Source organism: Melospiza georgiana, chromosome 18 (assembly GCF_028018845.1).
Source record: "Melospiza georgiana isolate bMelGeo1 chromosome 18, bMelGeo1.pri, whole genome shotgun sequence".
In the NCBI taxonomy this organism is placed as follows: domain Eukaryota; kingdom Metazoa; phylum Chordata; class Aves; order Passeriformes; family Passerellidae; genus Melospiza; species Melospiza georgiana.
The window spans coordinates 3,083,086-3,095,681 of NC_080447.1; the positions used below are offsets into that span (position 1 = coordinate 3,083,086).

Below are 12,596 nucleotides of genomic sequence, written 5' to 3' on the forward strand. Positions count from 1 at the left end.
CACTGTGGGCATTGAACAGCTTGGGTGTCTCTGTTCACAGTGTGTACTGCAGTTGAATTCCTCCTGTGCTAAAAGCCTATTTCAAGGAATTGGTGTTGTTCCTTGAAGGAACATCAGCAGAAGCTGGTGGCCTGTGTTTCACCTTGAACTGTGGATTGATGAAAAAGAGAAAGAAAATACATACTCAAAAGATGCTGTGGCCTCTGTTTCCCTGTGCCTCCTGGAGTTCCTTGCTGTGGAGCAGGAGAGGATCCCTGGCAGTCTTGAACTATTACTGATCATCCAAGTGCTCATGTAAAAGGGCAAACCAAGAGATCTGTCTCCAAAATTCAGTGGATTTATTTTAAATAATGCCCCTTTCCTTGCATCTGGCAGAAAATACCTGAAATTTGTGTTGTAGCTTAAACCTGCTGCCCTTTCTTTAAATGATGGTGTACTTTGAACTCTTCCTAGAAAATTGCACTGCAACCTAACGATTTTATTTTAACAAGTCACCTGTCTTTTCCTGCAGGAGGAAACGCTGGCTTGCTTAGAATTTAGTGAGGTCAGTGTACAGGCTGTTGTTATGGAAATACTTTATACAGTGCTGCTAATGATGTGATTTTTTTAGCTCAGGATTAGTTCTTAACAAACTACATGGAAGACTTTTAATAGGTATCATTAAACTGTGAGTGTTGTTTTGAAATGTTTTAAATTTTTTTTGTACTTAAAATATTCTCAGAACGTCTTGCTGGGACACTTTTTTTTTTAAAGCAAATTTTAATATAAGATAGCAATAACCTGATTTGAAGCTAAATATGACTGGCCTTTTCTTCAGAATTTGAGTCAAGTATGATGCTGACTAAGGGCTGAATGTGGTCATTCCTTACTGTTGCTTTCATGTGTGGGGAAGTGTTTGACCTACCACTCCTTCCCTAAACACAGGGATCAGTCTTGATTCCATGCTAATGGGGAATGTCAGATCATTGCATGGGCGTAATTGGGATATTGCAGGGATATTGCAGGGATGCCTCTTCTTGCCCAAGACTTCTCTCAATCTCTTAAGTCTCTCTTGATCTTATTTCTGGTTTAACACACCAGAAAAAGTAGCATGTGGCTGTTGAATATTTGGGAGCTTTTTCCCTCCTGAGGGTGGCTATGTAGAAAAGCCATTTCCTTTTTAAGTGTGAGGTCCTATAACTGAAATGATATATGCAATTTAGTATAAATGCTTTGGAATGTGTGTCCTAGGATCCAGCTGCTCCTCTGGTCATGGAGGTTTACACTGCAGGGCAAGTTTGGGATCTTTTCTCTTGACTTTGTGTACACATAGTATACACAATGTGTACATTGTGCTGTAGGATGATGCTTTTATGTTAATCTACAGGACCCATTGCTTCCTTTGTGCTTTTAAGAAGGATGAAATCTGACCTTTACCTCCCCTGGAACAACTGTGGCTCCTTTTATGTGCTACTGAGCAGGTACTGAGTGAGATGTGAGCCACCAGCCCGGCAGCAGAAGCTCCATGTCCTGACCTCTGTGACTCTGCAGGTCTCCAGCTTCTCTGGCTGCCCTGCCTTCTTGCAGACTGCTCCTGGAAAAATATAAGCAGTTTAGTGTATTAATGACAATTTTAAGTATTTCTAGCACAATTGTTCTCTCAACATTCTTCAGCCATTTCTGTGCTGTCCTCTACATCTCGTGTTCCTCACAGTCCCTTAAGTTTAGGAATGTTTTCCATAGTCGTTCGGGCTGGAAGGGGAGATCACTCCCTGCCCAGGCAGGGTCACCTGGAGCAGGTGACACAGGAACACATCCAGGTGTGTTTGGAATATCTCCAGAGAGGGACAATCCACGGCCTCCTGGGCAGTTCCAGAGCTCTGCCACCCTCAGCCTAAAGGAGCTGTTCCTCGTGTTGAGGTGGAACATTTCGAAATTTAATTAATTAAAAAAAAATAAATAAATAATTGTTCAGCAGGGTGGAAGTCCCCGCTGAATCACTTAACCCAGCCATCCTCGGGAGGTGCGGGGACACTGCTGGCACAGAGCAGGCAGGGCGGCGGCGGGGCTGCTCCGTCGCCTTTAAGCGCGGCGGGGGCCGGCTCGGGGCGGAGCGGGGCGGTGGCGGCGCAGAGCGGGCGCGGGCTCGGCCGCGGCGGCAGCAGCGGGGCCATGGCCGCCGACGTGTTCATGCGGCCGGCGCGGCTGCTCGGGGCGGCGGGGCCGCTGTCCCCCCGCACGGAGCCCGACGAGGACTCGTCGGACACGGACGATGGCGGAGCGTCGCCGGGCGGGGGGCGGCGGTGCGGGCCGCGGCGGGGGCAGCCCCCGGGCCCGCAGATCATCCACTCGGGGCACTTCATGGTCTCGTCGCCGCACAGCGAGCACCCGCCCAAGAAGGGCTACGACTTCGACACGGTCAACGAGCAGACCTGCCAGACCTACCAGTTCGGGGCGGCCCGCGGCGGCGGCGGCGCCGGCGGCCGCCTCAGCATCGACGCGTCCCTCACGAAGCTGTTCGAGTGCATGTCCCTGGCCTACAGGTACCGAGCGGCCCCGGCGGCGAGTCCCGGCCGGGCTGGGCGGGGGGACCGCGCCGGGGAGCGGGACCGTGTGAGGGGCGGGGTCGCAGCCGAGCAGGGACCCCCCGGCCCATATGCGGGGGTTCGGTGCCGCTTTTGTGTTCAGCGAACTTGGGGGTCCCGGCGGGCCCTTCCCCACCGGCCGGGGCCGTGGCTGGGGGCGAGCCGGGGGTGCCGCTGCCCCCCCGCCGTGAGGGCTGAGGGCTGCTCAGGGCTGGGGTCCCGCTCGCCCGCCGGCGCTGGTGCCGCTGGAAGCCCTCAGCATCCCGCGGCCGGGCTGGGAGCGAGTGGAAGCCTCTGGTGCTAAACAGAAACCCTTAAAGGGCAAAGTGCCCCGCTCGATGTGAAACCCGGCCAATTTTCCCCTCCCCAAATTTTATTTTTATAACAAAGTCAAACCAGTGGACTCTGTCGCTGTTTCCTTTGTTCCTGTGCTGGCTGCAGCTGGCAGCAGCACTTCCTGGGTTTATCTGCACCTTTTGCTCTGACTTTGGTTGTGCTTTTCATCTCTTCAGTAAGGCGTTATATTCCCATTTATCCCCTTTGTCTGTCATCCAAAATGGAGGCAGAGCTGTGGAGTAGAAGTGTTTTGGAAAGATGTGTGTCTGCTCAGCCTTTTGTTCCGTGTGATATAGCAGAAACCGGATCCAATCTGATGTTCTCTGCTGAGCGCATTTTGGAAGTTGATTAAAAGGCTTGATGGAAAATGCCTCTTGGCATATCAACGGAAATATTTATTTTCATCTATAGGAGCCACCTTAGCTTGCTAAAGGAAAATTAACTTTGCCCACCCCAAATTCATCTATTTAAGTATTGCTCAATGAAGAGGAAACAATAGAACTATCTGTTCTGTACAGTAGCTTGAAGATGTAAGTAATATTAAAATTTTGATAATATTGGCCAAGAATGTTATTAGCTACTGGCAAGAGACTGAACCTCAGATTAGGTGTGTGCAACAGTGGATCTAAGTACTTTGCACTTACAAAAAAAAAAAAGTAAACCTTTTATTGTACAAGCTGGGAGGAACTTGCAAAGGAGCTGCAGGGATTATGAAGGACAGAACTGGACTGCTCATGTGCATGTGCTCCTTGGCCTCTGTCACCTTGGTTTTATTTTGTGCTTCCACTAGTATGTCGTTGGGATTTTGAAACTGAGGATCACACCCGGTGTAAAGGAATAATTTTGTTACACTGATAGACAGTACTGAACTCTGATGTAGGTGAATTAGTGGAGCACCAAATTTATTACAGAAGAAATAATTTTATCCTGCCTGCTGGTGGTAGCATGAGGCAAGGTGCAGAAAATATCTTCTTAGAGGCTGCCAAAGAAAAGCACATTCTTAATGCTTCTGTCCTTGGGCACCTTAGGGTTTGCTGAGTTGTAGCCCTGAAGCATCCTGCCCAGATCCAGCCTGCTTACTCAGCAGCTTTGGGATACAATTTTTAAATCTGCCAAGCAAACCAATTGTAAACTTGGGTCTAAAAAGGATTGAAGTAATTCTGGAAAATCTGATTTGAGGTGTTGAACGTGGCTGTGAAATGGGAAATGTCTTTTTAACAAATGATTGGGCCTGTAGGTTGTATTTCTCTCTGTCCTCAGGTTGGATTTTTTTTCTTGGTTGGTTTATGGGGATGTTTTTGTGGCTGTTGCCTCAGCTGTACCTTTCTCATTATTGCCTGTCAGATCCAGCACTGATAAAACACACAGATTCCATGTTAATGTTTTCCATGCTGCCTTTGCTGGATAGAAATTCACTCTAGAAAAGAACTGGGGCTGTGGAAACCAACAGCAAAAACTGTCACACAGGAAGGTGAAGATGTGTGAGTTTTGCTTTTTGGGGGCATGAGCTGCCTGCAGAGCTGGGGGATGCAGCTGTGTTAAACACAGACCCGAGGAAGCTGCTGCTGTAACAGAGCTCTCTGTGGAATATTTATTTACACATGACACTCATTGCTGGCATTTCAGTGTTTAAAGTTTTAAAGAGAAGCAGTAAAACGTGTGGTACCCATTAGCTCGGTGGATGGACTAGAAAGCAAAGCTTTTCTAGATTACCTCAGTCATTACCTGGGTCATTACCTCCGCTGGTTTGTTTGGAAGTGTCCAAATTTATGCTGGATCACAGATTGGTGATCCATAGCCCATAAACCTGGGCTCTTCTCGTTGTGCTGTAAATTTTTTTTGAGTTTGGCTTTGTGCTGTTAACAGTCCAACTTTTTCTGATAAAAAAAAAGTTATCCCTGAACACCAGGGAAGCGATTCCCTCATGCCTTTGAGCCGCACAAACCAACATGATCCTAATTTTCATCACAGCTGTTTCAGTCACGTATCCAGTTGCACAGCTTGAAAAGTCTCATTTCAGATATGCCATTCCAGAGGGGAAAACATGCCTATAGCATACTCCCCTGTACAGTGAGCAGATTAAACCAATTTTTTAAAATTAATAAGTAACTTATAAACACGGGTTTACAACAGGTGTCACGCGGGCCGTACTTTATCTAAATGTAACTTGTTTTTCTCGTGAGATTGATTGTGGGAGCTGTACCACACTGACAGAGGTAAAAGAACCTTGGCTTTCCCCTTTTAGCCCCTTCATATCAACTGTTTAAACCAAGGTGACCTTGCAGACCTTGACGTGTAGGTAGCTAGAATTGACTTGTTGGAGGCAGGCAAAAAGATCTTAAAAAATGTTCTTCTCAAAATGAGAAAGACCTTTGACACTGCTCATTCTAATGAGAAACTGTGCTTCTGGGTACATGACCTACAATACACAGAATTAAGTAAAATGTTATGTCATCCTGATATTTAATTTAGTAAAGCCCTCTAATAACTTTACCATTATCCAAATAATTGCATTACCCAGAAGTAACTTCCCAAAGATGAACTGTACTCAGAAATGTTTCAATAACAGCCTATCATGAAGGTTTTTTCCCCTGAGATTGATACAGAAGAATTTTTTTCTCTTTGTTAGGATTAATGATAATACACTGGGTGGTGTTCTTTTTAAACTAGTATATATTTTTACGTCATTCATTGCTTATCTTAGTACAGGCCATGCTAGGGTAGGTGAAGATGACTTTGTGGGCTCATTTATTCTTAAGTAGCCTCAGAGTTCTCTCAGCTCTTATTAAGAGCTTAAGGAGCATGCCAGGTGTTGTACTTGAGGTAAGAGTGTTAAGGTTGGCCTGAGATCCTTGTGCAAACCCCTCTGGATCTGCTTGCTGAAGCTGCACAGGGCAGGAGAGTGGGCTCTGGGAACTGGGACAAAAGCTGCCTTGTGAGCAGCTTGCCAGGTCATTTCTAGATTTCATCTCTCCTCTTTAGCAATATGACTCCTTCACTTCATGTAGATGGAGGCCAAAAATATTCCCTTCCTCAGTGGACTGACGTGAGGGGTCAGCTTGTTTCCAGAGCCTTTGCCACACATTCTTTGTCAGTGCAATGTTTGGGGAAGTTCTCAGTACTGCTGATAGCACTGGGAGATTAAAAACCTCCACAATCCAGCTACATATTTCACATGCTGCTTGTAGAAGCTACTCTGATAAAAGCACCTGTATTCACCTCTGAATTTAGCCAGACTTGAGCAGAGTTGCTGTTCCAAGTATGTTTTAACCACAGTAAGGTCCCTGCAAAGCAAGGATGCTGTGTTCAGGGTGCAGTATGAACCAGGACATCAGGACTGAGCCTCTTACTCTGCTTATGTCAAATGCTTGATATAGGCACAAGCTTTTAAGCTCTGTGTAAGATGCACTTTGAAATTCCACCTTGAGAGCCTTGAGGACAGTTTGCAGAAAGGTGGCTGAGCTGTTCTTGTCTCCGAGTCACGTTTCTCTGCCAAAGTAAACATTTAGTAGTGCTGGTGTGAGAAGGCCCTGGTTCAGATTAAGGTTTTGCTGTCTTCAGGGCTACAGATGAGTACAGGAAGAGCAGACAAATTCTGTGGACGGAGGTTTTAGATACAGGGACAATTTTGTTTGTTTTGCTCCTGGTTATTTTGGTGTCTGTGCAGACTGGTTTCTATGGACCTGGTTGGGCAGAGTGTTGCTATAGAGGTGTGGGGCACAGGAATCACCTTTTTCATTAAAAAAGCACATTGTTATCATCTTTTGATCTGCCATTTAATCTACATGTTTTGTTGTTGTTCTCATCTTGTGTTTTTACTCAGTAAACAGATGTTATTTTCTGGCTTCAATACAACATGGATTTTGTAATCATCATTTTTGATGGATTGCTGAAATAGGGAAGAGGGAGCTGGTTTGTCCTCAGACTGCCAGTTCTCAAGAACTTTTTCATGATCTGAAAAAATGTGGCTGAACTTTGAGATTTGGCATTATTTTTAGTGAAGATTTTGTGCTGCATGATTATGATGTGCTTTGAATGGCAACAGAAATTAATATGTTGATTTTCAGTTCTCCCCCCCATACCTGTTTTTATTTCTTTCTGCTGAGTGGCAAGAGGAATTAAAGCCAAGAGACCCAAATTTCAGGTCTTGGCTTCACTCATGTTTTTCCACACACCCCTTTAGTAGGTCACTGAACCATTCTTGTTTGTTACTTTCCCATGTGGGGGGAAAAAAAATTTCCATTCTTTTGGAAAGCAGAGTTGATATTCAGTCACTTGAGCAGCTGCTTATCTGACTGTGTGTCCTTAAGCTATGATTAGTGTTAATCAAACAAAAGGGTATCTAGTGATGCTGCAAGCTGGGAAGGGGTGGGCAGGAATAAAGGGAGCTTTGTGGCCATTTTGAGCTGAAGGCTGGGCATTTCTGGGATGTCAGAGGCATTTTGACAGGCTTGAAGGAGAGAGTGAACTCTTTAAGTTGTGTTGGGTGGGTGGAATTTTCCCCCTAATAACACACTCAGAGATCTGCTGTGAAGCAGGAGGAGTGGAAAGGGCGAGGAATGAGGCTGGAAGCTCGCTGAGATCTGGAGTGAAATTAGGGAATCTTTGAGGAATGCATTGAGTGAATTAGAAGAGCCAAGATAAAGCCACACAAAGAGCTGTGTGGTGTTGACAGAGGCCACAGGGATGGAAACAGGAAAGCAAAATGGAGATACTGCAAAGTTCAAGTCACACAAAGGATGTCTCAGCTGGCTGGGTGGGTTTGAGCCCGGGTTACAAACTCACTGAGCCCTGTGGGTGAGGAAACACCCAGAGCAGGGCTGGAGGGAATGGCAGCAGGGAAGGGGAACTCTCTCATCGTGGTGGGGATTGTGGGGAAGAAAAGAGGGTGAAGATGGATTTAGCTGAGATTTGAATAAAAGGACAGAGGTGAATGATCACAATGTAATGCCGGTGTAATGCTGTTCAGGGCAGGAGAAATGGGAATGAAAGGGGAAGATGTGTGGAAAGTGAGGATGGACAATGGAAGGTGTGGCTGGAGTTGGAGAAGCCCAGTGTTTATTCTCTCCGTGCTTTGATCTGTGATAGCAGGGTTAGATAGGAAGCCCTTGATGAAGGTGTGCCTGATGAAGGGGAGAATGAGCTGGATGGACCCACAAGTCATGGATGATGGGGCAGGAGATCTGCAATTCCTGTTTCGCTCTTCTCATGCTGCCCTGCTGCCTTTTGCTGTTGGAGAGAAAGGGCTCTCTTTTTAAAACAGAACAACAACAACAAAAAACCTTATCAGCTGAGAAACCTGCACCAGTTTGGGTTTAATCTAGTATTTTATTTTTAATTAAATACAGGCTATATGCTTGCAACTTCCTTTCTTTGTATACAGAAATTAATTGCATTTACAGTTTCCTTCAAGTGTCCTTTGATATCTTAATATCATTGGCACAAGCAGTTCTTTAAAGACAACTTCTAAGCCACTTCTGAGGAAAAAGACAAGCTTTGTAAACTCTTTGATGGCTATAGAAATATTTTACAGCTTTCATACAATTTTCCTTTCGCTCTGGAAAGGAAACCTTTAACATGTCCATGAAACAATCATGAAGATGATTAGGAAAAGTACTTGTTTCAGTTGCCTCCAAAGAAAATAGAGTTGGTTCTTTGTGTTTCAGACAGTGATGGAAAAACTGAATCTGATTGTTTTTAGTGCAAGCTAGAGTTCCATTATTATCACTGTTTCTGAAGCAGGAAGGCTTGAAAAATAGGGTTAGGAAAAGCAAGGTTCTTCAGAAATTGCTTCTAATAGTTTTAGTACAAGAACAAAAATTCTGAACATGGTCTTTTAAATAATTTCTGTTTGTTTGCTCAAGTGGGACTTAGAAGGTCATTTTGGGTTGTTTTTGAACATAAAGCACACTGACTTGGTGTCACTCCTGATAGAATTAATGCAGCCATCCCTTGGTGGGTAAAGCAGCCATTGCTATTGAAATGTCCTGGTGTGCATTTGCCACAGCTTATTTACTTTGTGACACACAAGCTCAAAGCTCCTCACTAACCCTTGGTTCCTTGGCTGTTGATCTTAGATAAATCAGTTACTGCTTTTTCCTCCCTTTCTCCCTTCTGAAATGACCAAAACATTCAGAGCCCCAGATCTGTGTGCTGGCCTTTCAGAAAGAGGGAAACAAAGGTGTGAAGTTTGTAAGTGAGCTGACATAGGAGTCTGAAAGGAAAACCTATGGAAGATCACACCTTAGATACAAACTTAATAAAGGAAAGAGGACAAATGGAGGAAAGATTTGGGAGGAGATGATGAAGAGGATGTGCAGCTTGCTGACATCAGAAAAGCTACTGAAGGATGTGACACCTTGGCCATTCTGTGCAGTGTGAATGGCTGCAGGGGAATTGCCTGCTCCCTCTCTGTTAAGCTGATTTCACTTTGTGCCTGAAGGTATGGAAACTCTTGAGTGCTGCTTAAGAGCCAGCCCAGCAGCAGTTACCTTTGTGAAAGATGAGTGTTGTTAGTTGGCTGTCCAGCTGTGACATCAGTGGATAACAGGAAACGGGATTGGAAAGGAGCACAGGAGCCATCTGGGCCCAGGGAAGAGATCCCTTCCCTTGGCTGGTTATCCTGACCGTGGCCACTCAGGGCTGCTTTGTCACCTTTGGGACTGTGGGAGAAAAGGTGACATGCCAGATGGAAAGGGCTTGCAGGGCACTGCTGGGATTATCCTGCAGCAGGGTATTAGTGGAAGAATCTGATTCACTGCAATTAGTGATATGTCAGTGTGTTTTGGCCAGGATTCTCCTGACCTGCAGATAACCCTTAGCCCTGACACGGCTGGGGATGTGCTGTGATGTGAGCAAAGGGTTCAGCTGGTTAAGTAGCTGAGCATTGCTGCTTAATGAATTGATCACTTTTCCTGAAAAGCACAGAAAAATTTAAATGACTTGTTAAATTTTAATGACTTGTTAGAGAACTTTTTATCCTTGGTTTTGTGTTTGCAGCACATTATCTTACAGCAGTAATGCACAGTTAGAGACCTTTTAGTCTCTCCAGTTTAGCTGATGGTGTAGTGCAAGGAAGCTATGGATACAGCTCTTTTTGCTGTATTTAATGCCTTTTCTTACTGTATTTTTTATGTGTGGCAATGTCTTCCCACATACAGAGATAAATGCTTTATTTTTAATTATAATGGGAGATTTCTGGGGGTATCTTTATTGCTCATTTACACCACACCAGAGCAAGCAGAGAATATCTTTATGGGTAGAGTATGTAAGTAATGTTTGTGCTTCTGTTTCATTGCAGATTACCATTATTTCCCTGTGCATTTTCCCAGTGATTTGGGAGCAAAGAGCAGAATTTTGGGGGGACAGTTCAGAGCAGAAATAAGAGCTGAGGCTGCTTTCAGCTGAAGGAGCAAGGGAGAATGGTTGAGAGATGACCCTTAGTTCATGAAAGTTGTCCTTACTCAAGCAGAGGAGTCTGATGCTCGTTACAGTTCTGTTCCTGTGTGAGCTTGAAAGGGCTTCTTCCATCTCAGGACGTCAGGGGTGGCCTTGTCTTTGCTGGTTTTGGGTGGGGCTTACTTGTCCTAGGGCTGGCTTGTGAATTGAGAATTGAAGAGTGGAGCCCTAAGGGTGACTGAGGGGGTAGAGAGAAGATCCAGATAACCTTTTGCCGTTCTTGAGAAAGAGGGCTGCTGGTACTTGTTTTGGGAGTGAGATAGCAGCTGCCTTGTTTGTACTTGGGTTTGCAAATCCGGGGGGAAGGTGGCAGCTGGCAAGTGTGACCTGGCCTGAACTTTGTGGGGCGTTTGCTCCTCCTGGCTTTGTCCTGCATCTGCCCTGGTATTGAGAGAGTCCTGCTGATGTGGGTCCTCAAAGTGTCTGTGCTGAGAACTTGTGTGAACACAGAGCCTTTAGTGCCATTAGAATCCTGTGGTGAGTGCAGGACCTTGGTCCTGTGTCCTGCCAGGCAGAGGGAGCAAAGGAACAAAGGTGTGTGAGTGTTTTGTTCTGAGGAGTTTGTGCTGCAGCTCGTGCTGCTGCCTAGAACACATCTGCAGGAGCACAGGTGAGCAGGATGGGGCCTCTTCTGTTCACTGATCCCTCCAGTGGAGGCTGTTAGTCCTCAGAGGTCAGCAGGGTTGTTCTTTATGAGAGACATGTCTGCATAACAAGATTCCAGCAAACGTTGCAGAGGCACGAAAGAGGTTTGCTTCTGGAATCTGTCAAGTTGATTGTTTTCAGAATTCTGTGGCATGGTGTGTTTTACTCGAAATCCTGGCCTCCTTTCCTCTGCTGCTTTGTTTACTCTCCCTTCCCTCAAGGTCCCATGGTAACAGTGCTCTGCCTGCAGCAGTTCAAGGACACAGCAGCTGAAGTGGCCTTGGCCAGCCTGGCTGGGAGACCTCAGCAGCTCAGTGACTTCTGTATCCAGCAGCCAAACCCTTCCCAGCCCGTGTGAGCTTGTCCAAAACACTTCTTGTCCACATTGCCCCAGCTGTGCCAGGGACTTGGTTGCCTTGGCACCAAAATTCTTATGTAGGGCAAGGGTTAGACCCACTCCAGCCTGCCAGGGTGATGATGCAGAGCCCAGGCCTCTGTGGTAGTGCTGGTGTATCTTTGGAGCAGCTGGAATGTGGGGTTTCACAATAGACCTAAAAATAACTCACTGTGTTGATGTGAATGTGAGCCATCACAGGCTCTTCTGCTCTGCTCTTCATGCTGCATCTTCCATCCAGATTTTAGTTTGTTCTTAAATCTGGTTTGTTCTCACTATCCACACCATTCACAAGGAGACAGAGACCAAATGGAGCAAGAATTGTGGAAGAGCTTCTCATATCTTTGTAATTCTTTGAAGTCCATGATTGCTCTTTACTATCTTTTTATCAGGCAGCCTTTTGCTTTTGATTCAGCCTGTCTTAGTTGATAAAAGCCCTTACTTTGGAGGCAGAAGTGATCAAGGTAAAAAAGGAAAGGCTTGCACATGAAAAGGAAAACTTAAAAAAAAGGTGAAAAGGAAGTACCTGAGCTTGTGGGTCTGGCAGCTGTTAGAGAAGAAGTGTTAGTACCAAACTGGAAGAGGGCAGGGGGAGATCTTGTTGCATTTCTGATCTGCCACTCATTGGATATGGATATTGTCTGCTGCCACGTTTTCCAGAGCAAAGAATGATATCATTTGTTTTGTTCTTGGATGTTCACTCTCTGCTCATCCTGATGAATTTCTGTATGTTTACATTGAAGCTGTAGTCTGAGTACACTCAGCCATGGCTAGTCAAGCTCTGTTAACAGTATTTACAGTGCCAGCTGCATCAGGAGAGCTCCCAGTGTTTGAGTGAGAGGCAGCACAGCAGAGCCTGGTCCTGGCAGGGCTCTGAGCTGTGCTCTCCTGTGAGCAGCACACAGGTCTGGATGTTCATACCCTGCTTCTTGTGTTTGCTGGTCCTGTTCAGTGTCCAGAGAATGTATCCCCATTCCCCTGTGTAAACTCCTGCACATTGCTATCTGCACAGCTTAGTCCAAATTTCTGTTTGCTTGGTAAACATCTGTCCCTGGCAGGATGGAGGCTGAGGGAGCTTGGACAGAAAATGTGCTGGGGGTGTGCCAGATGTGGGAAAGCATGAAGCAGTGAAGGGGAATCAACTGCTTGGTTTTGCTCTTTGAAACACAGCTTTTGAGAAAGAAAATTGAGTGCAGGCG

General features: G+C 45.7%; 1 protein-coding gene across 1 annotated transcript in view; it reads left to right on the plus strand.

Moving 5' to 3' along the window:
* The first annotated feature begins 2,151 nt into the window (after positions 1–2,151).
* MLXIP (MLX interacting protein) overlaps positions 2,152–12,596 on the plus strand; it is a 43,672-nt gene continuing 33,227 nt past the window's right edge. Inside the window, exon 1 of the mRNA XM_058037099.1 lies at positions 2,152–2,522. Within this exon, the coding sequence (XP_057893082.1) occupies positions 2,152–2,522 (371 nt within the window). The remainder of the gene's footprint in view (positions 2,523–12,596) is intronic.